Source organism: Rattus norvegicus, chromosome 4 (genome assembly GCF_036323735.1).
Source record: "Rattus norvegicus strain BN/NHsdMcwi chromosome 4, GRCr8, whole genome shotgun sequence".
Classification (NCBI taxonomy): domain Eukaryota; kingdom Metazoa; phylum Chordata; class Mammalia; order Rodentia; family Muridae; genus Rattus; species Rattus norvegicus.
The window spans coordinates 163,499,753-163,527,476 of NC_086022.1; the positions used below are offsets into that span (position 1 = coordinate 163,499,753).

The window sequence follows — 27,724 nt, forward strand, 5'->3', positions numbered from 1 at the left end:
AGCCGTGTGAACGCTGATACAGAAGCTTCTCATTTCTATCATTTTTCCCCCCAGCTCCTTCACATTTTTCTATCTTCAATGTAAATTCATTAACACAGCAGGAATGCTAAGTCAGACAAAGAGTAGATTAATGTATTGCCTTCAGGTAAGCTTAAAGCAGTACAATAGGGTTTGTTTTTTGTTCGTTTGTTTGTTTTTGTTTTTTGTTTTATTTTTAAATGGGCACTGTTGGTATTCTGTCTAAGCTCCACCCCCACCCCCACAGTTACTTGGAAACAGCCAGTTATGCTCCACCCCCACAGTTGCCTAGCAATAGCCAGCTTTGCTTGACTATAAAGGGAGCTGCTTGCTCCCTTCTCTCTCTCTCTCTCTCTCTCTCTCTCTCTCTCTCTCTCTCTCTCTCTCTCTCTCTCTCTCTCTCTCTCTCTCCTCTCTCTCCTCTCTCTCCTCTCTCTCCTCTCCCCTCTTTTCCCCTCCCCTCCCCTCCCCTATCCTCTCCTTTCTCCCTTGTCCTTATTCTTCTCTGTTCTCGTGCCCTCTTTGTCCTTGTCCCTTCTCTCCTCATTCCCCTCCCACCACGTGCCCATGGCCCGCCTCCTTTGTTCCTCCCTTCTACTCTTCTCTCATTAAACCTCTCCACGTGGGACCATGTTGGTTTGGTGTGTTCTGTCCTGGCACGGGCCGAGGTTTAAACCCTAACAGGCACCTTTTTTTAAATTAATATTTATTTATTATGTACGTAGTGTTCTGCCTGCAGGCCATCATTACAGATGGTTGTGAGCCACCATGTGTTTGCTGGGAATTGAACTCAGGAGCAGCCAGTGCTCTTAACCTCTGAGCCATCTCTCCAGCCCAACAGGCACCTTTTTTATTTTTATTAAATTATTTTATTTATTTATATTTCAAATGTTGATCCCTTTCCTGGTCCCCCTCCCACAGTTCTTCATCCTGTCTTAGCCCTCCCTTTGCCTCTGAGAGTGTGCTCCCCGCTCCTCCCTCACCCACCCCCCACCATCACCCCCACCGTCACCTTGCCACTGCTCCCCCCCCCACTCCTCCCTTCCCTGGGCATCAAGCCTTTACAGGGTTAGGCGCATCCCCTCCCACTGGTTTTTAGAATGACAGGGTGCTCTGTAGTAACCTCTCAACCTTGTACTCAATGCATCTCTCCCTTAACTCCGGCCCCTTCTGCTTCCCACCCACTGTGATTTCCTAGTGCTCCCCAAGGGAGACTGTGTTTTATGGCCTGTATTTCCGTTGAGCTGAAACAGTACTTTCCTACTTTAATCTAATCTCCTCCACCACCACTTCTATTTCTCTCCATCTTTGGGATTCCGGTTCTGCACAGTTCAGATGCCCAAACTTGAGTTTAAACAAAAATGAAGCAAATCATTCAGTTGCACTCGAAGCCCTGAGATTTCAGTAATGAAAACCACAAAGGATAGAAAACAGTGGCCTCAGACTTGAAATGATGCATTTAATGGAAAGAAGGAAGGACGTGAAGCTGACAGGAAGTCACTGTGATGGAAGATCCTTCAGGATGTGAGAGGTGCTTGGTTAGGCTCTCTGTTAGGATGGTGACCAGGAGAAAAGTATATTCAAAGAAATAGTCTCACACCTGCAATTTAAAGCAGAGTTTAAACAGTAAATACACATCTCCCCCCCAACAGCTCTATAAACATGCATGCTGATGTATAAGTCATGTGTACACACACACACACACACACACACACACACACACACACACACACACACATTTATAACCTGCCAAGCTATTAAAAACATGAGCGGCTTTAAGAAGCATAGGCATGGCTTCCGTACAACATCCTTACCTTTTTCTCTGTGAGCTGCTTTGTCTTACTGGGAATCTGAAATGCTATTGATGTTGTAAGAATCAAAAGCATATTCATCTGGAAAATAAAAAGAGCATTTGTCTTTACCAGATTTCCAACTGTGTGTAAGACACTAAACCAAATCTTTCCAGTCATTTTTCAAGAGAAGTAATCACTCATCCATTTAACGAGCCTTAGATTCCCCTAAAGGAAGTCATATGACAGGGTGCCTTAAATTAGTAAAGGACAGGTGGTGTTTGTCTACTCCTTGACAAACTCTGAATGGCATCCAACAAGAAACTAACCAAGCTCATGTCCCAAGGGATGTGTCATGGTCTCCACAAGTCACTGCTTTGAAGCACAATCTATTACATTTTTCCCTATAATGTTTTCTCTTCCATTCTTAAGTTGAAATCATAGAAGCACCATGCAAGAGTAAATCTTTAACTCAGTAACAATGATAATGAAAAAGGCTTGGAAGGTTAGCGATCATTTATATTTAAGTTAAGGATGAGTCTTTGCACAATACAGAAAAGAGATTCTGAGTGTTAAGATATCCCGGGAACTGTCACAGTCAGAATCCACATCATGAAATAATAAAAGAATTATCCTATAACATGAAACCATCATGGTTTGGGGGTGTGCCGTGGCTCAGAGAGTGTGAGTTACAGACATGTTCAATGGCTGTGATGTGGTTGTTTACCTTTTTCATAGCTGTGGACCGTGACTGGGGCTGGCTGGATGTTGACCACAAGGTTGGTTTGTTCAATAGAGAAGGTGAAGCTGGTTGCTGCCTTGGGAACCTATAAAGGGGTGAATGATAAGCAAGTCTTAGTAGGTGAGAAAAAAGAATGTTACTGAGAAACTTATTCCATGAGCTTGTGACCTACATAATTTAGACACCAAGCCCACCACTAGCTTATATGACAGCAAAACGACGAGCTAGCTGATATTAAATCATGTAAACATTTAAGCTTCACTGCTTAGGTTAAGGTGCGTGGGTGCTTTATTAAGGCATGCACTCAAACATGCTAGAGAGAGTAGGTTGGTGTGAGTGGGAAGGATGTGTGCATAGAAAGAATGCTTCGGAAGTCACACCACGGTTTGGAGTTTCTCATGCCCAAAATAAAAATAGAATTATGACACGATTCAGAAAGCCTACTTGAGAGGATACATCCAAGAGAAACTGGATTGTTATCTTGAAAGGGCACTGCCATGATCACCTCAATGTTGCTCACACGTGCCAAGGGACGGAAATAAGCCATGTCTGTTTGCTAACAGATTGATGGATACTGAAACTGTGGCAGGGGAATGACAGGAAACTACTTGGCAGATGCACACCTCTTGCTATTGACAATGGATGTCTGCTAGGCAGGGAGAGCCAGTTTTCTTCTGGGGTGTGGCCTCTGATAGGTTGAACACGTCACAGTTGATGGTCCCCTACCCATGTGCATATGGGCAGTACTAATTAGATTTGGTGGATTACTTAAAAGAGGACGTGAGGTTGGGAGCATGTGTGTGTGTGTGTGTGTGTGTGTGTGTGTGTGTGTGTGTGTATGTGTGTGTGTGTGGGGGTCCTGGGAGAAGGAGATGCAGGGGATGAAGAATGAATATTATCAAAATACCCCGTATATGTGTATGAAAATAAATAAGAATAAATTTAAAATATTATGCTAAAAAGGTAATTTTATGAAGAGAGGATTGTTAGTTGGCTTGTTTGTAATAATCAACTCACAATAATCAACTCACATTTGTATGTCAAAATGTCACAGTATATACTTTGACTATGTACGGTTTAAGCAATAAAAAAATCATGCATTCTCCATTGGTGTTCAAGCTGTAGAAGAATTATTCATCTCTGTAACTGACTACATCACATTCTGTAAGGATTAAAGACGTTTGTAAACACGAGTCAGGCAACCATGGCTCACACAAAATAACTTGTTAATAGAAAGGGTATGATTAGTGAGGTAGATCACAGCCTATCTTCAGTGTCTCATTAAGACAGTAAAGTCTTTCACACATGTCCCTAATAAATAGAAGGTTTCAAACACCCCCTCAGAACACAAAGCCATGAAACAAAACTCAGAAGCAAAGTCAGGGAAGAAAAAAACAAGCTATTGTTGTCGAACTTACGTTTTTCAAGTAGAAAAGAACATGGCCGTTCTTTATGTCCGTCTTCATCGCTTGACCATTGAATTTAAGCTTTGAGGAGATTGACAAGAAGAGTTGAGGATCAGAACACCTGAGTTCCCCTCTAGAGGTGAGCACTATGCTGTCTGTTTAGGGAAAGTTCCCTTTGTACCTCAGTGTTTTGGTGAGAATACAAGGGAACTGGGCAAAAAAACACACGATGAAGAGTGGACCTAACGATTGCATTTCTGCAGAATAAAAACATCATTCCTCCTGTTCCAGTACAGACAAAATACAAACGTCAACCCCGAAGAAATGCGCTTAGATGAAGAATTCCACTATTCAGTTTATCTTTTATGCACTCTCACTTTCTCTGTGTTGGGAAACAGGGCTACTCTTACTTACCTCCTCGATAGATGAGAAGACAGGAGTAAAGCCAGAGAGCATCCTCACATCCACAAGGACTGTACCGGAGCTTTCGTGAGCTCCAGTATACCTGAAATGAAAAAGCAAACACATCTCTACGTGGGTTTAGGAACACGAGCTCTCTCAGTGAGGCTGGCAGGTGGGCAGGTGGGCTAATAAGCCTGAAGTCTGGAGAGCTGGCAGACTTCATCCTCGGCCATGAGTGCAGTCACAGCCGAGGGACAGTGGTCAAGAGGCCGGGTGGGCAAGGTGGCATCACCTGGTTCCGATCATGACTTCTGTGAACACAAAGCCTTCCTGAATTCCACAAAGTCAGAACTACAGACAGAACCGTCCTTGTTTACATCATGTCCGTTCCTGTCAGCTTTAGATTTGCCCAACACCCGAGGAGAGCTTCCACACTCTTAATCGGTCAGCAAGGCAACAGCTCTCAGGTTGTAGCTGAGGAGTGTGAATCACACACACGTAGACATTGCCGAAGATCTGTCTAATAAGCCAGTATCTAAAAAGACAGTGATGTGGCCGTGGTGTAGATCACCTGTCAACATGGGACTCACTGTGGTCACTGTCATTCAGGTTTGGTTTTCTTCAGTCCTATTTGAAATAACTCTTTGATCGAGTTCTCTGACCTGGGAGTGGATATTAAAACGTTACACTTACGTGAGGGTCACCATGAGGTCAAACTTGGTCTGGAGTTCATCCGAAGAGTTGCTCTTTCTGGTTTTCACAGAAAGGGAAAACCCCGAGGCCTCCTTAGGAAGGGGCACATTGTACCTGAGGGTAGCCTGGGAAGGATAGCATCTTGAGAATCATCCTGTAGTAAACACTGAAGAACCTGCTATCTCTTTAACTCCATATTCAATGTGCTTTATAGAGCTATCTATCATCAGGGAACCAGGATCAGTGAAGTGTTTATGGGGGACAGCGTGGTGACATAATTGGATGAAGGCAGAATACTCTCTACCAGCAGTATGACAAATTTAATTACTAAACATGTTTAATGTGTATATATATATGCTTGTACGTGCGTGTGTGTCCATGTCTGTGTGTGTGTGTGTGTGTGTGTTGTGGGAAGAGAGTGGGGGGAATTAGAAAGAGAATCATGAAATGGAAAAAAGAGCTTTTATTTGGGGAGATAATGAGGTGCTTATGGCATGAAAGCAGAAAGGGGATATTGATGGGATGGACCTTCAACAAAGGGGGAAAAGGGGGTGATGGGAGTAAGGAAGAAAGATGAATAAAACATCCATGAAAATGCTATTAGGAAGCATATTACTCTGTATGCCAACTTTACTACTTTATAAAGATTTGTTATTTTATTCTATGTGTGTGGGTGTTTTGTGGTGTTCAGTGCTGACAGAGGCCAGAGGAGACTATCAGATCTCCTGGAACTGGAGTTGTGGTCACCATGTGGATGTTCAGAATTGAACCCTGATCCTCTAGAGAGTGGCCAGTGTTCTTAACCACAGAATCATCTCTCCGGTCCCTAAATGTCAACTTTAAAAATAATTTAAAAAAATGTGAATTAACTTCTCTATAACGTATCTTGCATTTTCTGCTGTTGTTAGAAAAATGTGAGAGAGGCAGGAACCAGGAAGAGTCAAAGTGACGGAACACATCACGCATAGCTGGACAGTGGTCTGGATTCTTATAGACAGGCTCGGTTCTCCCAGTGAGGAAGGCTTCACTACCTGGGTGAACGAGCATCCGTCTCCTTCCACATCCACCGTGTATCGTCTGTGGCCCTCGGAAACTTTTGAGTGCTGTACCAGAAGGCGGTTATCTCTGTTAATGTGGAAAACCTCCTCAGACTCTTCCGTGCTCAGGGTGATGGTGTTTTGAGGGTTAGAGCCGGTTAACTTCATGTATCGGGTCAGGGCAAGAAGGCACACTGTGGTGTCCTGAACAGAACAGTGGTACAGGTCAGCCATTGTTGGTGACAAACTTCTTGTCAGTCTCCACAAACATTCCTAAAGCTACCAATAGGACAAGAATCAATGCTGCGAACACCAAAGAAGGCTCAGTGGTGGGATTTGCTGCCAGTTCATTGTCTTCAGCAAATTAATTGGATTTTAGTTTTCCGAAATATTTTTTTTTTTATAAATCACCATCTCCACTGTTGATATCATGTCAAATCTAGTCAGACAGTGAAGGTATCACACAGTGTGATGACCACACTTCTGTCCCTTATCCTCAAAGAGAGACAAAATCCAGAAAAGGGGTCTTTGGAATTTTGTCACCCTGCCATCTCACAAGGACTGAGCCTTAAAGGAGGAGAGAAAAGGACATTGTCCTCATTAAATGAAACTCTAGTTCCCCTGACTTTCAATTCTCCCTGTTAGGGAAGGGATCGCCCGTGGCTTCCTGGCTATTCGTTTTCTTATTTTCTGTTCCCATTTTTGCTTTCTCTGATGCAGAGACCACAGAAGCACAGAGAACTCTCTCTTCCTAGTTGACATGTGCTTTGACCATTGTACCATCAGATACCTGCAGTACCTAGACTCTGTTCTTATGAAGAAAATCTCTTCTAGACCTTCACTCTGCTTTCCACTGTGCAATGGAGACACACTTGGCCTACATTCTTTAAAGGGAATCTCTGATTTATCACCTAAGATAGTGTCTCCTCGCAAGAGTGTCTGAAACACAGGAACGAGCCCATGAGTAATCATCGGTTAAATAATTCTGAATTTGATTCGGAATATGAAATGTTCGAGCTGGAGATATGGCTCAGTGGTTAGGAGCACCATGGCTCTTGCGGAAAACCTAGGTGTGATTCTCAGTATCCCTGTGGTGGCTGACAAGCGTCTCTAACTTCAGATCAAGGGGATTCGATGGAGAGATGTAGACACATGCAAAGCATTCATAGACACAAAGCAAAATGCCTCAATCCTCAAAAAGGATATCGAATACTCTTCATCTCAGAAGCTCTGTTATCGTGACGATTATTATCATCTTGAACGTTAATCATTTTCTGCATTAAGCACGTTCACCCTGTATCAGCCAATCACCTGCACGGCAGAGAAGCCTCCATGGGAGTTCATCCGCTGGGCAAGCCACTGCACAATCTTGCTGGCATAATCGAGGTCCGGAGTGTCCTGGGAAAGGACAGCCAACAGCACATAGCACGTCTTCTCTGTCTCACCGGAAAGTGCAGAAGGAATGAATGATGGAGAGCTGTCTGCCTTGGGTTTCTCGTCTTTCTCCCAGTATATCATATTATCTGAGAAAGTGGGGGAAAAAATCAGCCTCTATACAAAGAATTTCCACAAGTCCTTAAAGCAAGCTTCTATAAGTTACCCACTCAGAGGGGTAACTAATAGACAGGCTCTATTCTTTGGATTCCTGTTGTGGCCTGAATTTTAAACGAATGTACTGAAGCCTTGATCAGATTTCAGGATAGGACCTTTCAAGAGGTGATAAGGTTAAAATGAGTTTTCTAAGGTGGTACATGATCCAATTTGATGATGATTATGAGGAGATGAAATATGGACAAATAAAAGGGAGCCAAGGGTGTCCACACACAGAGGACACACCGGAAGGCAGAGGAAGAAGCCATCCACTTCGGGCAAAGAGCCCATACTTCTTGCTCTCAGGATCTTACATGTCTACCCTCTAGAGAGAAAAAACTTTCTGGGATTTAAGTCTGTGGTTTTTCTCTATGACATCCTGGGAAATAAATATGGCATCTCCTTAGGGTGTTAAGTCATCTCAGAAGTAATTATGATCTGCAGCATGCTTAATTTCCTTTCCTTCAGGTGTTTGAGAAAAAGTTAAGTATCTGGCAATCTTTGAAGACAGTTGCTGACCTGTTCCGGAGATGCCGAAGCACTTGGTGGAGGGAGGGTTCGACCCGATCTCTCAGTAGGCTCTGTACTTTGATCTCGGGACTTTTGCCCACTAGCGAAGAGAAATTGGTAATAAGACTTACTCGTTTTTGTAGCAGACCGATCCAGGATTGGGAGTAAGGACTTCACTTGCTGTTGCTTCCCAGCTAATGTGAACACATAAGCCATGATAGCTTGAGTGTGGTCATCGGTGACACTACTCGAAAATGCTTCTTCCAGGCAATAGAGACCATTGCGGAGGGCAGGAAACTAGTTGGGGGGGGGAAGATATGCTTGTAAGTAACACCTCAACATTTCGGGAGTTTGCTGAGTACTTACGCTAACTTCTGTTTATGATGTGTATGCTATATCCCTGAAGCACATTTCACATCCAAACCCATTATACATACTCACATGTTTTATTTTTACATATAAACCTATCATATAGATTCACACACTATAATTTTAAAACCACATACAGCATACCATTTGGACTACTATTTTCGGAGGGGAAAACAAAATTTAAGGAGCGAGGTGCTTTAATATCAGATCAACAGTATTTTAGATATAATATAAACTTCTTTCATGTCACAAAACATGTAATTATATGTGTGTGTGTGTGTGTGTGTGTGTGTGTGTGTGTGTGTGTGCACAACCATGTGTATATGCATGTGTCATGGTGGCCAGAGGACAGATTTAGGTGGCAATCTGAAGACCACAAGTTACCTCATTAGAGATGTCTGGCTTTAGCTGGGGCTCACTAATTATATTAGCCTCGCTGGCCAGCAAATCCCAAGATCCTCTTTTCTCTGTCTCCTTAGTAACAGGATGATAGGCACGTGCTTCCATCTACCAGGCTTCCTACACTTGTTCATGGGTTCTAGGAACCGAACTCAGGTCCTCATGCATGTGAGGCAAGTGCTTTAGTAACTGAGCTAACTGCCCAGATCACACGCAGTTGTATTTTTTAGACCTAAAATATTACTTTCATGCTTTAAATAGAGTTTTGCATTTGAAAATATGCTAATGACCCTGGAAATTTTCTCTCTTAGGAGCAGAATTGGCAAATGGAAAGCCCATTTACCAAATTATTATTATTGAAAAAAGCGCTTCAGTGTCTTGGAAACAAACGTTTCCACTGTGGCTTTGCTGAGAGCGGGCATCCTTCTTCAGTGACGCTGCTTTTACTTTTGAGTCTGGGTCTGGCTATAATGAACAGGAGTGGCCTCAGATGCCAGGATCAGTTTGCCACGATTTCCTGAATACCATAATCATCACTAACGCTGTGTGTGCCGTCACGCCCACTAGAGCAGAGGTTCATAAGCTGAAGTTCATAGCCGCATTTCAGGGAACACATAAATAACCTACACCACAAGAAAAAGTGAGTTTTTCCATGAGTGTACCCAACCTGGGGGAAAACCACAATTCTAGCCATCAAAAGTGTCGGTGAATCAAAAGACTTTTGAACATCATCAGTTCAAAGGATTGTAATGAATTAAATGTTGTTCTGGTATCTTATGCTGTCTAAGGATTTCATTCTGATTCTAGACTCCAGCTAAGGTGCATTCAGCAGAGTGAAGCCACAGATGATGAGAATCCGTACACTGGAATTGAGTCCACCTTCAAGGAACGCCCCGACGACGTATGCAGTAAGTGCGATATCATCCTCGTCACTGTCCTGAGAACAAAGGGACAGTGAGCCATTTAGGAGAGCACTTCTCCTGGGCGTATACCCAAAAGCTGCTCCAACATACAACAGAGACACATACTCCACTATGGTCATAGCAGCCTTATTTATAATAGCCAGAAGCTGGAAAGAACCCAGATGCCCTTCAACAGAGGAATGGAAACAGAAAATGTGGTACATCTACACAGTGGAGTACTACTCAGCTATCAAAAGCAATGACATCATGAAATTCATAGGCAAATAGATGGAACTGAAAAATATCATCCTGAGTGAGGTAACCCAGTCACAGAAAAACACACATGGTATGCACTCATTGATAAGTGAATATTAGCTCCAAAGCTCAAATTACCCAAGATGCAAGCCACAGACCACAGGAAGCTCAAGAAGAAGGATGACCAAAATGTGGATACTTCACTCCTTCTTAAAAGGGAGAACAAAAATATCCATAGAGGGGAAACAGAGACAAAGTTTAGAGCAGAGACTGAAGGAATGGCCATTCAGAGCCTGCCCCACGTGTGGCCCATATATATACAGCCACCAAGACTAGATAAGATTGATGAAGCTATTAAGTGCATGCTGAAAGGGACCAGATATAGATCTCTCCTGAGAGACACATCCAGAGCATGTCAAATAGAGAGGCAAATGCTAGCAGCAAACCACTGAACTGAGAATGGGATCCCTGTTGAAAGAATTAGAGAAAGAACTGAAAGAGCTGAAGGGGCTTGCAACCCCATAAGAACAGCAATGCCAACCGACCAGAGCTTCCAGGGACTAAACCACAACCCAAAGACTATTTATGGACTAACCCATGGCTTTAACTGCATAGGTAGCAGAGGATGGCCTGGTTGGGAACCAATGGAAGGAGAAGCCCTTGGTCCTGCCAAGGTTGGACCCCCAGTGTAAGGGAATGTCAGGGGCAGACGGGGGGAGGGGGTTGGTGGGGAGGGGAACACTCTTATAGAAGAAGGGGATAGGGATGGGATAGGGGACTTATGGACAGGAAACCGGGAAAGGGAATAACATTTGAAATGAAAATAAAGAAATATCCAATTTTTTTTAAAAAAAGGAGAGCAAACCATGAAACAACCACCATGTTTCCGAATGGAGACTAACTAGGGAAAAGGTTTGAACACACAACCTTAGTCACAAAAACACTAACATATAGTATTTAAGTTAGGTGAATAGTAGTCATGCTATCTGACGAGAATTATTAACATTCAATTTTAAATATACGTATGTTGTGCACAGTATTCTGTGGCCTGGTATTTGACTTGCATTCTAAGCAGTTCATATGGCTGATTTGGTATTAATTTGAACAAAGCAAAGAGCTACTTTGCTGATGGGTGAGACAGAAGGAAGGTGAAAGACCTCAGTGGTCATAGAGGGGTTGGAATGTTGCAGGTCCAGAACTAGTTCAACTATCTTTAGCCTCCTAAGTAGCCCTTCCTTGATCACCTCTGTGTCTGACTCCAGATCTTGTGACTAACAGACAAAACCTTTGGGAATGTATTAATTTAACAAATCCCTAGTTTCCGCCAATAAAAGGCTAAGGGGATCATCAGCTAGCTTCTGAGTCCCAGGGTTCAGTTCCCCCAGCTTTGCTCTGACCGTCTACTAAGCAATGTATTTGAAAAGTTCTCAGAGTTGTGACTTTCTTTGTTCCATTACTTAAAAAAAACTTAAACAAAAAAAAATTGGAACATGGAACTGGAGCGACCTACATCTGTGTTCCTGGAACATGGTCCTTCATGCTTGATTTCAGGGTAAATTATCTCTTATTTTCTTTGAGGTAGGAGCTGCGTTTCTGTGTCGACGCACTCTATGAGCTGAGCTGCATTTTCTTTTCTTTTCTTTTCTTTTTTTTTTAAAGATTTATTTATTTTAGTTACATGAGTACACCATTGTTGTCTTCAGACACACCAGAAGAGGGCATCAGATCCCATTACAGATGGTTGTGAGCCACCATGTGGTTGCTGGGAATTGAACTCAGGACCTCTGGAAGAGCAGCCAGTGCTCTTAACCACTGAGCCATCTCTCCAGCCTGAGCTGCATTTTCTACCTGAGACCTTGATTTAACCTCAGGACTAAGGTGTGGAAAGAAATTCCTCATACACTCAACTCCACCTCCCTTTAATGTATTGTCTGATTCCAAATTCCCAGGTTCTTTCTTTTTCTGCTGAGTCCTCTTCCCTCCTTTCTCCAAGTTTAATGATTGTGGAACCTGACTCAACAAAAGACATATGCAGCTTCTGCCTAGGCTCTGGTTAAACATTCACAAAGCAGGACGGATGCTCGAGGAGAGGACACACACAAGAGAGACCTGTGACTACAGCTGACTCAGAAGGCATGACATGACATTCACAAGAACGATGCATTCCAGAGGAGGGAAGGCAGAAGAGGCAGGTGACACAGAGAAACCGGGGTAGAAAGCCTCCTTGAGTCCCATACCTCCTGAGCATTGTTGACAAGATTCTCATTCTTTCTAAAGCAGCCGTTTGATTTCTGCTTCTTCACAAGCCAAATCAAGGTCTGTTTGGGGACCGTCTCTTCGATGAAAATATATTCCTTCATTTTCTCAAATGTCTTGAAAGAAAGGGCACTGAGCCTGCAATGGGGACCATCAAAGCAAACATTAGAGTGAAGATGTCATTGCTACAGGTTCACCAGCACTGTTCCCTTTGGTAAAGCATTCATACGTGTCTGATGTTGACAGTTACTAGTCTTGACTGACGGTGGCCCTTTCACTGGGGTCCGTAAAATATGGTAAACAGCAAATTGGTAGAAAACAGAGTAGGTGGATCTTGGCCACTCAAGGTCTGACTGTGTAGTTCATTTGATTATACATGCCCAGAAACAGCTCTGGTATGATGTAGAACGCTGTGGGGTCTTCTGGTTTCCCTTTCCAGTATCTAAACAAGACTGGGAGGCGCAGAGTAAGACGTGACACTTGTCATGGAGCTGATGAGCTGTGTCACCACAGAAAGCCGTCACTAAGTGACCAGACAGCTAAGCAGGTTGCAAGAGACTGTGGGAATATTGCTGCATCAGTAATACCACTTTAAAACCCACTTGGCTGGAAAACCCCTCCCTGAGCTCAAGCTGCTCTCACCTTCTTGCAAGTCCTGCTTAGAAAATAACTTGCGTTATTGAAAACAAAGGGTTTTTTTTCCTGAATTCTTTTTTTAAATTCACTTTACATCCCAATCACACTCCCCTCCCTCCTCTCTTCCCAGTCTCATTCTTACAAATCCCTCCCCTTATTGTTCCCTTTCCTTCTCCTCGCCCCTCTTGGGGGAAACAAAGTTTTAATCTCTCACCAGACACTTCCTTCCTGGTTGTTATGGCAGAACACATCGTATGAGCCATCATAGTTCTTGAAAGACAAGTGTTTCTGGTAACCTAAAACACAACAGAGTAAGAACAGAGTCCTTCAGCCTGCGAGAGAAGGAGAAGCCTGGAGCACACTGGGCAAATCACAAGGCCTGGACTGCGCTACTGTGGACACTTCAGTTTGGGTCCCTGAAACTCCAGGTTGTCTAGCTCTGTGTAGAGAGAAAATGCCTTACTTAAATGCTGGCTCCACACTGCACTTAGCAATCAGCACCTTCCCTTAAGGTTATGGCTCTGAACTGCACTTAGCAATCAGCACCTTCCCTTAAGGTTATGGCTCTGAACTGCACTTAGCAATCAGCACCTTCCCTTAAGGTTATGGCTCTGAACTGCATTTAGCAAATCAACACCTTCCCTTAAGGTTATTTTACTTCACTCAGTTTTACTTTCCTAAGAAGAAAACCCAAAATGCATTTCCTCCTGGACTTGTCCCCAATATCCCATTTTAATGTCGCTTGTATGCATCTTTCTGCATTCACCTTCAATCACATCACTGCATTGGAACGCAGGCAAGTCAGTCTACGGGCTGACAAGTGACTCATTTTCAGCCATTGCTCCCAGCAACATCTTGTTTATTAACAAGATGGTATGGTAACTATGACACATTTACAAACGAGCTCATTGATATTAATTTCGTGACTGTCAAGGTCCAGGGGACATCTGAGAGGAGGAGACAGGAAGGATGCAACAGCCCGATGATGGGGGAGGGGTGTGCGTACTGTGGAATGCCATCTTCCGAGCATGGCATGGCCATTATAACTGTGAGCTCATATGAGCTGTGGTTGCCTATTCAAGTCCTACAGAAGATCAAGCCAGTCAAAATCCTGGCGTAGATGGGGTAGATGATCCCCAGGCTCAGTTCTATGCTAAGGAGCTGTTGGTAGTGAGTGTTTGCAGCAGGTGGGAAACTCATTGTTTACTGAGGGTATGGCCGCTGGGAGCCCACTCCCATTCTAGGAGAGGCCTCTACACCATGCACATATGTACTGTGCTGTGTTACCTGGACTTGGTGGGTTATAATAATAAAAGACACAAAATTTGGAGGGGGGCATGTTGGGGAGGGTAAGAAGGAGAGACATAGGGGTGGGTATGACCACATTTTGTTTGCATGTATGAATAAAGAAAATTTAAAGATAAAGATAAGTTCACAATTTGAAACTACCATTCTATTTAGGAGGCTAAATAATGAACAGAGATTTTAAAGAACATACGGCTAGGACTCAGAGGACCTAAAGGTCCACTTTTGTCTCACCAGAGTAAGACTGATCATATTTCAATATTGGTTGCAATTGATTTCCCCTTTGTGGGTGGAAACTGCTCAGCCCTCTCACCTTTAGATAAGAGAAGAAGAGCCTTGGATCTGACCTCTTCTGTCAGCTGTTTGGTAGCGTTGAGGTAGTCAAGTATATAAATGTCAGCTGCCAGCTGGGCAATGTTCTGTTCACCGCAGCCATAGGGTGTCTGGAGAAGGCTCTCTAGATTCTGCATTGCGACTCCCAGAATGTCTCCTAAAGGCAGAAACGGAGAGTCAGGCCCTTACACTATGCTAAGCCGCTGCCTTAACAACCAGTAACAACCACAGGGCACTACGGGGACAGGAAATTATTTAAAGTTCACTCTAAAATGGGTAAATGGGAGTCTGGAGAGGTGACTCAGTGGCTAAGAGCCCTTGATGCTCCAGAAGCAGACCAAAGTTCATTTTCCACCATCCACATTGGAAGGCTCCCAACTGCCTCTAACTCCATTTCTGGGGAAATCATTGTTTCCAGCCTTTGTGGACACTATGCTTATGTCAATATACTGCCCCCTATATACATAATTTAAAATAAATAAACAAACCAAGTTTCCTAGAGGGACTCTTGAGGGAGGTGGTTCTGAAGGGCAGAATTAGAGGGGCTCTGGGGATAAGAAGATCATTTCCAGAGCACAGAAAAATCTCATGCAGAGAGCAAAGAGGAAGCATAGAAGTGTGCTCATTTGTTGGCTTACTTCTGATTTGTGTTTTGAGATACTGGCCTGATGAAATATAAACTATAACCCATCCCTCTTCTACAGGCTTGCATGTTGATGATAGACAAATCATTTGACTTTAGGGAACATCTCTGTCTTTTTACTGTCAATTCTCAGTGTCACAACATATCATAATCTCCAAGAGGCATTCATATGTACAGGTCAGAACAGGTTCTCCTGTTCCCCGAGCATCTGCCACTACCTACCAGTGCAAGTATTCATTACCTGAAAGCTTATTCATTGTCTGAAAGCTTCATGCCTTCAGAGCTCACATGGGAACAGAGAGAAAGGACGGTCTACACACACTCCCTCCCTTGAGAGCTCATGAAAACATCTCCATTCTGTTGTGTTAGGATTTTTTAGAGACCACCTCAAGTATGATTTCAAAACCACTAGGACACAGAAGTTAAACTCACCCACAAAAGTGACAAAAGATCTGGCTGATCCTTCCACTACATCGTTTGGCAATTCCAGAGTTATTTGCTTTGAGGCTTTGGTACCTGAAAGGAAAAACACCGCAAAGACTCCCTTCCTCAAGTCACAGCAGCAGCAGCAGCAGGCCGTCAGTTAGTTTTACTTATTAGGTGAAATGAAATTGCGACTTTGGGCCAGTGAGATGGCGCAGAGGGTGACAGCATGTCCCACCAAGCCTGATGATCTGAGTTCAATTCCTGGAACCCAATGGTAGGAGGAGAGAAGCAACTCCTGCAAGTTGTCCTTTGACTTCCATTCCCCAGTGGTCTATACACGTACACATGAGCACACACAGATACACATGCCTGTGTGTGCACACACACAAATGAATGTAATGAAGAATTTAAATACTAAACAGATTTTGAGCTAGTTAAAATATCAATACACACAGAAATTGATGTATACTTCGCTTTAGACAGTGGTCTCAATTTTCTATCAGTTTGGTTCTTTTTTTTCTCTCTTTTCTTTTCTTTTTTTTTCGGAGCTGGGGACTGAACCCAGGGCCTTGTGATTGCTAGGCAAGAGCTCTACCGCTGAGCTAAATCCCCAACCCCTCAGCTTGGTTCTTAAATTGTGCATGGAAAAATATGAAGATACAAGACTCATAGCTTACAGAAGGGATGCTCAAAGGGTGAGTAAACTTGAAGGTCAGGCTACCACCAACTGACTCAAACAATACTCATGATGGCCACAAATCAGGTCACTGAGGGTCAGTAGTTAATCTACAGACTATTTCATACCAAGAGTATAAGAGCAACCACTGTGTTGGTGTTATCTAACAAAATCCCGAGTTTTCCATTGGCCAAGATTGTGAGACAATTATATGAACAAAGAGACCGAAACATAGAAGATGGAGAAGGTAGGTAGGAGAGGACTTATCTCATTAGATGGACAACATTTCATAAATATACGTTTTTGTTTGCTAAAAACTATACAACAAAGACAAAATGGGACGTGAAGCCGGCAAGGGAAGTTAAAAATGTATCCACATGGCAACTGGGCTCCTGGCTTGTGTCTTGTGGCTCATGCATAGGCTGAGAAAGTGCACCTGCCATGCTTACAACTTTCTCGAGAACCAAGTGATCGCCGGGAGAGCCCTCTTACCTTTTGGGCAGATAAGGAAACTTTGGGTTGATTCTTTTTCAATACCTTCAGGCTGTTAGAAAGTAAACAAAAAAAGAACAAAATAATGAGTTGGATCATTTTTTCCACATAAAGGAAAAGAAAACAAACATCAGTTCTCACAGGTACGGCTGGCTCATGGTTGTTCTTGTGAGCCATTCTTTGTCCCTGTCCTTCCTAGGTAGAAGTCTCTGAACACTACAGACCCCTCAGGCCTTCTGCTCCCGTAGGTTGTGCAAGGATAACCCTTGTCACTGAGTGACACTTTCAACCGCTCAGTTGGTTGTTTAGTGAGGATGACAGGAACTGCTCAGAGTATAGAGGGAGATAAGGATTTTTCTCTTGGACTTGAGGGTCAGTTAGAAAGGATGGCAGTTGGGGACAGCTACAGGCTGCTGCAGGCCAAGAAGACAGTCAAGAAAAAGAAAGCATGTTTCAAGGGGGTTCATCGTCCTTGGTGAGGCTTCATTTGTTACCTGAGTTTGGGGATACCGAGAGCAGAACCCAGGTCTCTGCACAAGCTAGGAAAGTACTTACCCTTTGAGCCACATGCCCAGCCAGGGCTGATACTCATTAAAGAAAGGATGTGTGCATGATAATGCAGTTTGTTCAACTTGGAAGGTTTGTGCCCAAAGTCAATGAAGCATTTTCAAGAACCATGTTTTAGTTTATCTCTTAGACACTGTTTCCCAGCAGAAAGAACTTCGTATTTCACACTTACATACCTCTACCAATAAGGTTTTGACTACAGTGTCCTTCCAGTTGACATCTTGCTCCTCATGGGCATCATTTGGGCAGGCACTACTCTGTTTGGATGTAGCCACTACAGTGATATTCACTTTACCTGGAAAACATTGCCAAGCATAAGCTACAGGATAGTGTCTCCTTCTCCAGGGGGAGGTAAGTCAGGTTGGTCAATCAGGCCTTGAATGGGATGAGTCAACTTTTACCATCACATGAAAGTTTAGATCAAACTATCTGCTTCTTCTCCTGTCTTGTTCTACATCTTTCAGGATTCCCTGCAGTAAGCTAGTCAGTCACTCCCTTAGAACTAACAAATTTTAAGAAAGATAACATCTTATAAACCTGTACCACCACTTTGACATTGTTTACAGAATGACATTGAACAATATAACACCAAAAAGCTGCAGGTTCCCTTCCCTTCCCTCCCCTCCCCTCCCCTTCCCTCCCCTCCCCTCCCCTTCCCTCCTCTCCCCTCCCATCCCTTCTCCTTCCTTACTTTTTTTTTTCTGAGATAGTGTGCCACAATGTAGCCCTGGCTAGTCTAGACTCACTATATAGACCAGGCCTAGAGTTCACAGAGATCCGCCAGCCTCTTCCTCCTGAGGGCTGGACTAAAGGTGTGCAACAACCTTCCTGGTTCTTAATGTTTCCCAGGATCAAAGAGAAACACCAGCGCACCCGATAATAACTGGGGTTTCTAATGTTTCCTACGATCAAAGAGAAATAGTAAAATATAATACAGCACAAGGGCCACCAGATATAAACTGAGTGCTGGCAAGGAATTTGTTGATTTCAGTTTCTGTGGTATCACAGTATGTAATCAAAACTGATCTGCTGGGTCCCTGTTTACAGACATTGGAGGATTGGTAAAGCTTATTGGCAAGGCGTAATATCATCTGTGCGCTGTAGACACAACCAATGTATTGTTCCTGTTTCTTTGTTGTGGATTTTGCTTATTTCTTTCTTTGCTTTGCAGAGCATTTGAACACCACAAAAATGCAACAGTGAGTGCAGAATTCTTCCTCACTTTCCAGAGTAAGAGATTTGAAGATGGTACAGTGCATAAAAATTAAGAAAGTTTGAGTGTAACAGAAAAACGGTTTGAGGTAAATCACTATCACAGCTGAATATTTTAAAAGAATCTCATATTTCTCACTGATGTAATAATCCAATGAATAAAGGATGTGAAATAAAATATTTTTAATAAGTATTAAATAGTTTTAAAAAGTTTCTGGTTCACTAAACTTTTAAACTTTCTCCTTCTTTTATATCAGCAGCCATAGACTTCTAAAGTTACTTTTCTAAATGGCCAGGCACTAAAGCAAAGTTCTCAGTATTTGATCCTCACCCACTGATTGGTATTTTTGGTATCTGCTGGCCTGTTTAGTACATTTAGTTAAAAAACAAAATTTTAGTGACTATTATAACTGATGATTGTGATGGAGGACCAACTGGGGTAGCATTAAAGAAACATGGTCTCCACCAACCAAGGAGTGTACAGGGAGGGATCCATGGTTCTAGATATATATGTAGCAGAGGGTGGTCTTGTCTGATGTCAATGGGTAGGAAGGCCCTTGGTCCTGTGGAAGTTTGATGCCCCAGTGTAGGGGAATGCTGGAGCAGTGGGGTGGGAGATGGTGGGTGGGGGAGCACCCTCATAGAGGCAAAGGGGAGGGGGGAGATGGCAGAGGTGAGATGGGGGGTTGTGGAGGGATGGCCTGGAAGAGGATATCATTTGAGATGTAAATGTATGGAATGATTAATAATAATAATAATAATAATAATAATAATAAAACATGATCTTCATTTGAGATGTATGATGTATGGAGTTGACAAATCACACAAATTAGTGTTTGTGCCATGGCTTACTCTTATTATAATTTCTATGTGAATGAATGGAGTTCTGTTCCACAGAGTATTGATAATAAGGAGCTGTAGGGCTGGAGAGTGGGCTCAATGTTTCACTTGCTGCTCTTACAGAAGACCTGGGTTTGGTTTCCAGCACTAATGACGTAACACAAAACCATCTATAATTTAGGTTCCAATGGAGCACCCTCTTCTGGATTCCATGGGTGCCTGCATGCGCATGGTGACAAACACATATAACAGGCACATGCACAGAAATAAAACAAAGCCTTCTCTAAATAAAGAAACTGAGTGATAAGAATTTTGAATATAGAGAAATGAATTAAGGCAGCTAAAATACGATGGCAAAGAAAGTTATGTGTTTTGGAAAAAATCTAAGGAAAACAGAGGTTGCTAAAATGTAGTCAGTCCATGAGAGATTGGCACATCTGCTTACCCAGTGTTTTTGGTGTAACGGTCCAGACATACGTTTTCTGTTCTCCAGCCGGCAGGACCTCACTGTCAGTGTTACTCTGGGTGTTGATGCTTGCTTCATAATTCTCAGATGCTTCTAACTGAACAGAAATCTAAAAAGGGAATAATGGCCACAGGGGTAGCATTTTAAATCCCCCCTTTGATTTAGATTCTACGACTTATTGCACAATGGTTTCTTTGTTGTCTTCAAAGAAGAAGCTGCTGTGCATCATCTTGAGAAGATCCTCCCTATTTTAACGTAGCGAAGTGAGAAGATGCACAAGGACTTGGTCACGAACTCACAGAATGGTAGACTGTGCATCATCCCAAAATCTTCTTCTCACTAAAGTTTCATGTCATTGTTGTGATCTAAAACAACTGTTTCTGGGGTCACAGACTTCACTCGGCAGTTAAGAGCACTGGGTGCTGTTGCAGAGGACCAGGGTTCAGTTCTGGGCACCCATGTGGGGGCTCACAATTGTCTATAACTGCAGTTCAAGGCATCTAATGCCCTTTCCTGTTATCTGCGGGTCTCAGAAATGCATGTGGTGCATATACATGTAGGTAAAACAATACCATACAGAAAATAAAATTAAAAATCTCAATAATTATTTCTTAAGATGATACAAAGAAATGACATCCTTTGAGTATGTGTTTTTATTTGTTAATAGAGAGACTATGGTGATATTTAGTGTAAAGAATAATAAATAATTTATCTTTGCTGGATTTTTGTTTCCAGATCAAAGGATGTGGCCTACCTCTACACATGTAGTCCGGTAGTTGAAGACAGTGACAATGAGGTCACTCTGTTCACTTCGAACAACAGAAAAGGGTGAGGTAACTTCCATGAAGAAGGGCTGGGAGATTTGTAGGGACACTTTGGGTGAAATGCCGAACCCAGCATTGCCGTTGACACAGAAGGTGCTGGCCTGCCACTGGGTGATGGTATCAGGGACAAGGAACGAAACATTGGTTGAGCCTGAGGAACTGAGAAGACAGGCTGTTGGTGACACACATCTGTGAGTGGGAACCCAATATCATGCAGAGCACACACAAATAAAGTGATTGACGGTTTGGAAAATGTTTAGGTAAGGCATAGACCTCATCCGATGTCTGTAGAATAGAACCACAGCAATGCCATATTTCTATAAATACCTTTTTTTAAAGAAATTGAGGTAGCATATGCTACCTGCATGAAATTTATAGAAGTGAAGGTCTTGGTGGGAAAGTAATGCTTTACTGAAACAAATAAGCAAACTAACGATCAAACTCGTATCGGGACGGAAAGATGAACGACTTTTTGTAAACAACAAATACTTCCCTACTTTATTGCCCAGGAATAAAAGTTAACAAATCAGAAGAAAAAAAAAACATAGATAGAGACACAAAGGGGAGAAATATGTTTAAGATAAAAAACTAAGAAGCCGGGAAAATAAAACTCACTCCACGCTGATGAGGTTCCACAGCCAGGTCTTGGGGAAGTTTGTCCTGACTGTCTCTTTGATGGCCACTTTTGCATGGCTGATGCTGTCAGGAGCGTCATGAACTAAAACGAGAGAGAGAAAGATGTAAAGAAGTATCCTGTGTAGAAAGAGCGAATGTATGTGCTGTGCCTCAGTGCCACATGCCTAGTTCAGCTATGTGTGTGCGCATGTGCATGATGTGTGACCACCTGTGAGGCCATGGTGGATTTCAGGTGTCTTCCTTATTTGCTTTTCCGTCTTAAGTTTTGAGGCAGGGTCTCGCTGAGCCTGCACCTTGACATGTCAACTAGACTGGCCAGCCGATGATCCCCGGAGACTACCTGTCGCTGCTCCTGAGAACTAGGGTAACAGGTGTGCACTGGCATGCCGGGCATTTCTGTGGGGACTAGGGACCAAACTCAGGTCCTCACGACTGCACAGCCAGCAGTTTACCCAGCGAGCCATCTCCCAGTCCCTTTAGATGAGTGAGCTCTTAATTGCTGAGAAATTCAAATCTCAATCGAGCTATCACTATTTCGGTGCTCAAATTTCAATATGTGTTTAAAAGCTACAACAAACAAACAGCACATCACCTACAGCCAAGTCTGGATGAATTTTAAATGTCCTCACTGACCCTTGACTGACATGCTGGCACCCACCAACTCTGCTCACTGGCATTATTTTTGCTTACTTTTTTTGCGCCATTAATACTTGGAATTCTCCAGAACACATTCCTCTATAGGAGTGCCCTATAGGCTACATACAATGTGCTCAGTTGGTGTTTTTACACTAAAATAGTAACTATTGAGCTGGGCATGGTGACATATGCTCTCAGACCCCAGTATTTGAGAGGTGGAGTCGGGATAACCAGTCGTTCAAGGTCATCCTTGGCTACATAACAAGTTTGAGGCCAACCTGGGCTACAGGGTAAGACCCCGTCTTAAGAAACAAAAATTAAGGGTTGGGGATTTAGCTCAGTGGTAGAGCGCTTGCCTAGCAAACACAAGGCCCTGGGTTCGATCCCCAGCTCCGAAAAAAAAAGAGAAAAAAAAAAGAAACAAAAATTTAAAAAAAAAACAAAACCTGAACCTCCTTTTATATTAGAAGCTAATTATTCTTTATCACCAAAAATATTTCCAGCCTGTCTCGTTGAACTGCAGGAAGTCTAGCTCTTGCTTTGAATCATCCTAAATCATCTATAAGCCCTTGTTTTGCATGGTTTTTAATCTTACAAACGCTCAATCCAAAGACTTCTATGAATACCACTCCGACGGGAAGCTCTAGATTACCCACAGGCAGAAGCAGCTGGTGCGCCACCACCACCACCACCACCGTACATCATTATCCGTTCATTTGGGTCATTGAATGTCCTCAGCAAAGGCTGGTTTTCCTGGGATGAACACACTTCCGGTTTCCGGTAACGGATATTTGTAAAGATTTTCAGAGCCATATTCTTTCAGAGGAAGACACAAAAAAAATTATACATTCCTTTCTAGAGTGAATTATGAGAGGGCTACAGTCATAATAACCACACAATAACTATGCGTATTTTCTGTGCAGCCAGGATTCAGGATCACAGACATCGAGTCTCCGATAACCACTATTTTTCTTATTATTAATGGGCTAATATTTCCATTTTTTCCATTTATGCTTAAGGGAATACAAGAAACCAGCACCATCACTGTCTTAACAGCAAACATGCATGCTCACATGCACATGCATGTCTATACAGTTCACGTGTGTTAATCAGAACTGGGACTTGAACTAAAGCCTGTCTGATTCAGTGTCCTCTTCTCCATCCACAGTGATTCTGATCATAAGGATGCTTGCATGGCCCCTGAGCATGTGTAGCTGTCAGTCTCCAATTATGTGGAATAAAGAATGTAAGTTATCTTCTTGGCTTAACTATTGACACATAAGATATATTGCAAGAAATCGAATACCATCTCCTCAGGGTTCCCATGATTCTAGCTATATAACCTAGTTTTAGCAAAATGCAAAAAAAAAAAAAGCCAACAGGATTAACATCTCTTTTCAAAAGAGTATACTGTCAGCACGGTATAGAAAGGATCTGTAGTGTGAGAGAGACGGGGTCATGACCACTAAAGCTACAAGAGGAAATGTTTTACAGACTCCTCTGTGATCTTACCCTGACAAGATTAGAGAGGTCTCCATCCCAAACATTGCTTGTAGGTTTATAATACAGCCCATTGTGGAACAAGTCCTTCTGAGGGATGCATGGGTCAGCTCTCTCATCATCCAAGTTGAGACCATTGTAGAAATAGCCATATTGATGGACGTACGGGAGCATGTTGTACACCTAGGAGATGAGTACACGGTCCTCGGTGACTTGAAGCCCTCCTTGCATAATTATAAGATTGGAAAAAGTTTGTGTCGCAACCGTTTACTGCTGAGTCACCTTTCCAAAAATTCAAATGAGGAGACCAATATTGTTTTGTGTAGTCAATGTTATTCGCAAACTCTTCTGGCTCATAGGGTAGATTTTGGGATAGCAAATAAGAAAGGTCGTGGAGAACTCTCAGCTGTTCCAAAGCCTAGCACACAGATAACTGTCTCAAGTTATAGTAGTGGAGTTTTTAGAACCGGAGGATGATGTCAGCTGCCTGAATCTACGTATTAATGAACAAGTGGCAAAATACTTTATATATTCATAGGGAACCGTTCTTATGATGCCCAGTACTGTGTGCAACCAATCAAAAAGTGAACCAGGAGTGAGATCAACAACTTATACTTTTACAGTTAGAAGGGACAGTGAATCTTCCTGGAATCTTTTCCGTCGTTGGTAGATTCATGGGTACCATGTTCTCGAAGACTGCTAGAAAAGTTGAGAATATGTAAAACTGAAGGAAAGCTTAACATGCACAGGAGGAGAACCACATGAAGGCATTAGAAGAAGAACAAACCAAATTCATTCCATGTAAAAACACTCCAACAACTCCTGTTAAAATAGGAACCATCTTCTGACACATTAGCTCCCAGTGAGAGGGAAGAGCTTGAAATGGAGGGGTGGCTTCCGTTCACTCAAACACATGCCTGGTGTGGGGGAAACGGTGTCAATGGAGGAGATTCCGGACCCTTGGAGATGGTGCTTGAGGGAGGGGAAGGTGTGACAGGATCAAACAGAGGACACACTTTAGTTAATGAAACTCCTCAGGCCAATTAATCAACTAACAAGAGGAGAGCATTGCTCAGATAATTCGGAGTAAAGGGAGTCTTCGCAAATGGACATGCACGGTATTTCAAGAGATCATGAAGCGGAAATTCAACGAAGAAAGTATGAAAATGGGCAAATCCAAGGAAGAAATGATTGAGAACGAACTCCGAAGACGAACACATCAGAAATGAACTTTAAGGGGGTAAAGACCCCAAGAGAAAAATGACAGACAGGAACCAGCCATTGTTTGTTTGTTTGTTGAGGCAGGGGCTCTTGGCTTTGAACTCCTGATTTCCCTGTATCTGCCCCCCAAGGCAAAGAGATTACAGATGTGATCACCACACCCAGCACACCCAGCTTCTAGAAGAGAAATGGAAAACAAAAGAAAAAAAGAGAAAGAATCGAAGCAGGTCACAGGCAAACTTGAGAGTTTGAGTGCATGTGAAAATGAGCTAACGTGGATGAAATTTTTTAAGAAAGGGAAGAAGTCAAAAGGCTTAATTTTTAAGTTATAGTGCAGACTAAGCTTTGGATTTTTCTCCCACACAATAAATCCTGAGAGATATCTTAGTTTAAATATAAAGGAGGAAAAAACCCTCCAAGGCTTCCAGACAAGAAGGTCAAATGGCCTCCCAGAGAGACTTAGTCTGACAGCATAATTCCTTTAAAAAATGTTCACAGTAAGGTACAAAGGAGCAGGGTTTTCAAGAAAAACACAAGTCCCAAATTTAATAGTCCCATAACCTGTCTTCCATGTATCAAGTCATTGTTCTTTACTTTTAAAAGGTTTTGTTTGTTGTTAGCTTTGGTTTTTAAAAATATTTATTTATTCAATTAATTCAGACACACTGGAAGAAGGCATTGGATCCGATTACAGATGGCTATGAGTCACCATGCAGTTTCTGGGAATTGAACTCAGAACCTCTGGAAGAACAGCCAGTGCTCTTCACCACTGAGCCATTGCTTCAGCCCTGTTTTTGTTTTTTGGGCTTTTTTGTTTTGTTTTGTTTTGTTTTGTTTTTTATTTTTTTTTTGTTTTTTTTAAAAACAGGTCTCAAGCATCTGAGGTTGGCTCTCCACTCCTGATCCTCCTGCCTGTACCTCCCAAGCGCTGACATTACAGGAGTTCACTCATCTTCTATATCGAGGCTTTAGAAAAATGATTCTAAGTATGAAGATGTGATGGAATTCTTGTGCCCTACTGAGGAAGCTAGCAGAGAATACACTTTATGTCACTGAAAGATGTCTGGAAAGTGGGATAGCTCAGGGGGCGATAGAGAAACATGGCTGTAAGCAGGATGTGCTCTTCCAAGGAAGGAAGGATGCAACTTTACAGTGAGAGGAAGGGAACGGTCAAGACTACTGGCTGTGGAGCTGGTCACTGGCCAGGGTCCCTGGCTATTACTTAGAATGACTGGCTGGGTTTCAAGGTTAAACAAGAAAAAAGTGAAGCTATATTATTCTTGAGAAAGTCACTATAATAAAATTTCATTGCTATGCATGAGGCTTAGACCTTTAGTTTCAGCACTTAGAGGCAGAGGCAGGTTAGGAGCCTCTGCTCTTCCAAAGAACCTGGCTTCGATTTCCAGCATGCATAGATGTATATGCAGACAAAGCATTCATATACATAAAATAATAAATCGTAATCTCTTAAGAAATGTAGCAGAGCTAGCACCAATCGAGAAACAGTACTTAAAGAGCCAACATTTATAAAACAAGCACAGGAAGTGGTTACGAGACTGTTATTCGCAGGTCACCAGGAGCTCATGTTCCTCTCTTTCTACTAAGGCTAGGACAAGGCAAGGAGGCCACTTTCCACAGTGCGGTTCTACACTGCAATCAGGCAAGGAGAAAACAGAGGCATGGAATGAAAAGGAAGGGAGCAAGTGGGAGGAGGAGGGAGGAGGGGAGGGAGGAGAGATAGGGATGAAGGAAGGCAGCGAGGAAGGAAAGGAGGAAGGAAGGAAGGGGGAAGGAGGACAGATAGGGATAGAGGAAGGAAGGGAGCAAGAAAGGGAAGGAGGGAGGAGGGAGGTGAGAGGGAGGAAGGGGGGGAGGGAAGGGAGGCTAAGGAAAAGAAAACTTTCTATTTGATGGCAACATTGTAATACATGGAAACAGAGAATCAGTGAAAAATATAATTCAACTAACCAAGGAATTTAGCAAGTTAGCAAAATGTAAATTATTGTGCAAAACAGCTGCTGGGTTCAGGAATAACAATAGAATAAATAGTGGAAGAAAACCTTGTTTACAACAGCAACAGAGTTATTATGACACACTTGTGAACAAATAAAAAGTTTACATAAGAAAAATGTTTAAAATGTAATTCATGAGTAACAGAAAAATTATACTTGGAAAAATTATTTTTTAAAAAGCCATTTTAAAATTTCCAATTGGAATATTCCCCCATTAGGGGGCCGCACAGGGGTGAATTTGTAAATTCCATGTAATTACAGTAAAAATACCAGTTAGCTTTCTCTCCTTGAGCCAGAGAAGTTAGAAGGTGGATATTGAAAATCAACTAGAAGTGCAAGTGGCCCCAGAGTTGAGATATATCAAGTTGGGGTACCTGTCAAAGGAGTTGATTCCTACCAAAAATTAATCTCTGTCATTCAAACTGTTGGACTGACATAGGAAAAGAAAACCCAGTGGACTGTAAAACCAAGAAATACACAGACTAAAAAGAAATGTAGTCCAGGATAAGGGCAGTGTCTTGTGTCTCTTGAACAGAGATCACATGTCAACTGGATATATTTTATTTAAAAAAAGATGAACTAGATAAATATCTCATATTCAAGGAATGAGGGCTTTCTGGAAAAAAATCAGTTTGCAAGGCTGGTACAAAAAAAGTAAAGTCAGGCCTGGGTCATCCTGGGCCAGTAGATTAGTTAATGTCAAAAACATAATTGGGCATTGTCAAAGAACATAGAGACCAACTTAAAAAAAAACAAAACAAAACAAAAAAAAAAACAAAAGGCCCTCACTATGATTTTAAAATATCATATTGTTTTAGAATTCTTTTTTTGAACATCACAAAAAGCTGAAATTTATTATTATATTACCCACTTCTTTTTTTGAAAACATTGACACAACTGTCAAAGATAATATAAAACGGAAAAAGCTCC

The 27,724-nt window shown here is 42.5% G+C and overlaps 1 protein-coding gene across 1 annotated transcript in view; it reads right to left on the reverse strand.

Moving 5' to 3' along the window:
• Nucleotides 1-1,457: 1,457 nt before the first annotated feature.
• A2ml1 (alpha-2-macroglobulin-like 1) overlaps nt 1,458-27,724 on the reverse strand; it is a 42,210-nt gene continuing 15,943 nt past the window's right edge. The window contains exons 16-36 of the mRNA XM_039108844.2: nt 23,574-23,744; nt 22,718-22,877; nt 21,405-21,507; nt 20,720-20,948; nt 19,945-20,074; nt 17,624-17,742; nt 16,881-16,932; nt 15,719-15,802; nt 14,624-14,800; nt 13,220-13,301; nt 12,351-12,507; nt 9,819-9,893; nt 8,320-8,485; nt 7,400-7,611; nt 6,083-6,292; nt 5,052-5,176; nt 4,371-4,461; nt 3,969-4,037; nt 2,536-2,635; nt 1,833-1,910; nt 1,458-1,618 (exon numbers count right to left, since the gene is read on the reverse strand). Coding sequence (XP_038964772.1) covers nt 1,858-1,910; nt 2,536-2,635; nt 3,969-4,037; nt 4,371-4,461; nt 5,052-5,176; nt 6,083-6,292; nt 7,400-7,611; nt 8,320-8,485; nt 9,819-9,893; nt 12,351-12,507; nt 13,220-13,301; nt 14,624-14,800; nt 15,719-15,802; nt 16,881-16,932; nt 17,624-17,742; nt 19,945-20,074; nt 20,720-20,948; nt 21,405-21,507; nt 22,718-22,877; nt 23,574-23,744 — 2,565 coding nt within the window. The 3' untranslated portion in view covers nt 1,458-1,618; nt 1,833-1,857. The remainder of the gene's footprint in view (nt 1,619-1,832; nt 1,911-2,535; nt 2,636-3,968; nt 4,038-4,370; nt 4,462-5,051; nt 5,177-6,082; nt 6,293-7,399; nt 7,612-8,319; nt 8,486-9,818; nt 9,894-12,350; nt 12,508-13,219; nt 13,302-14,623; nt 14,801-15,718; nt 15,803-16,880; nt 16,933-17,623; nt 17,743-19,944; nt 20,075-20,719; nt 20,949-21,404; nt 21,508-22,717; nt 22,878-23,573; nt 23,745-27,724) is intronic.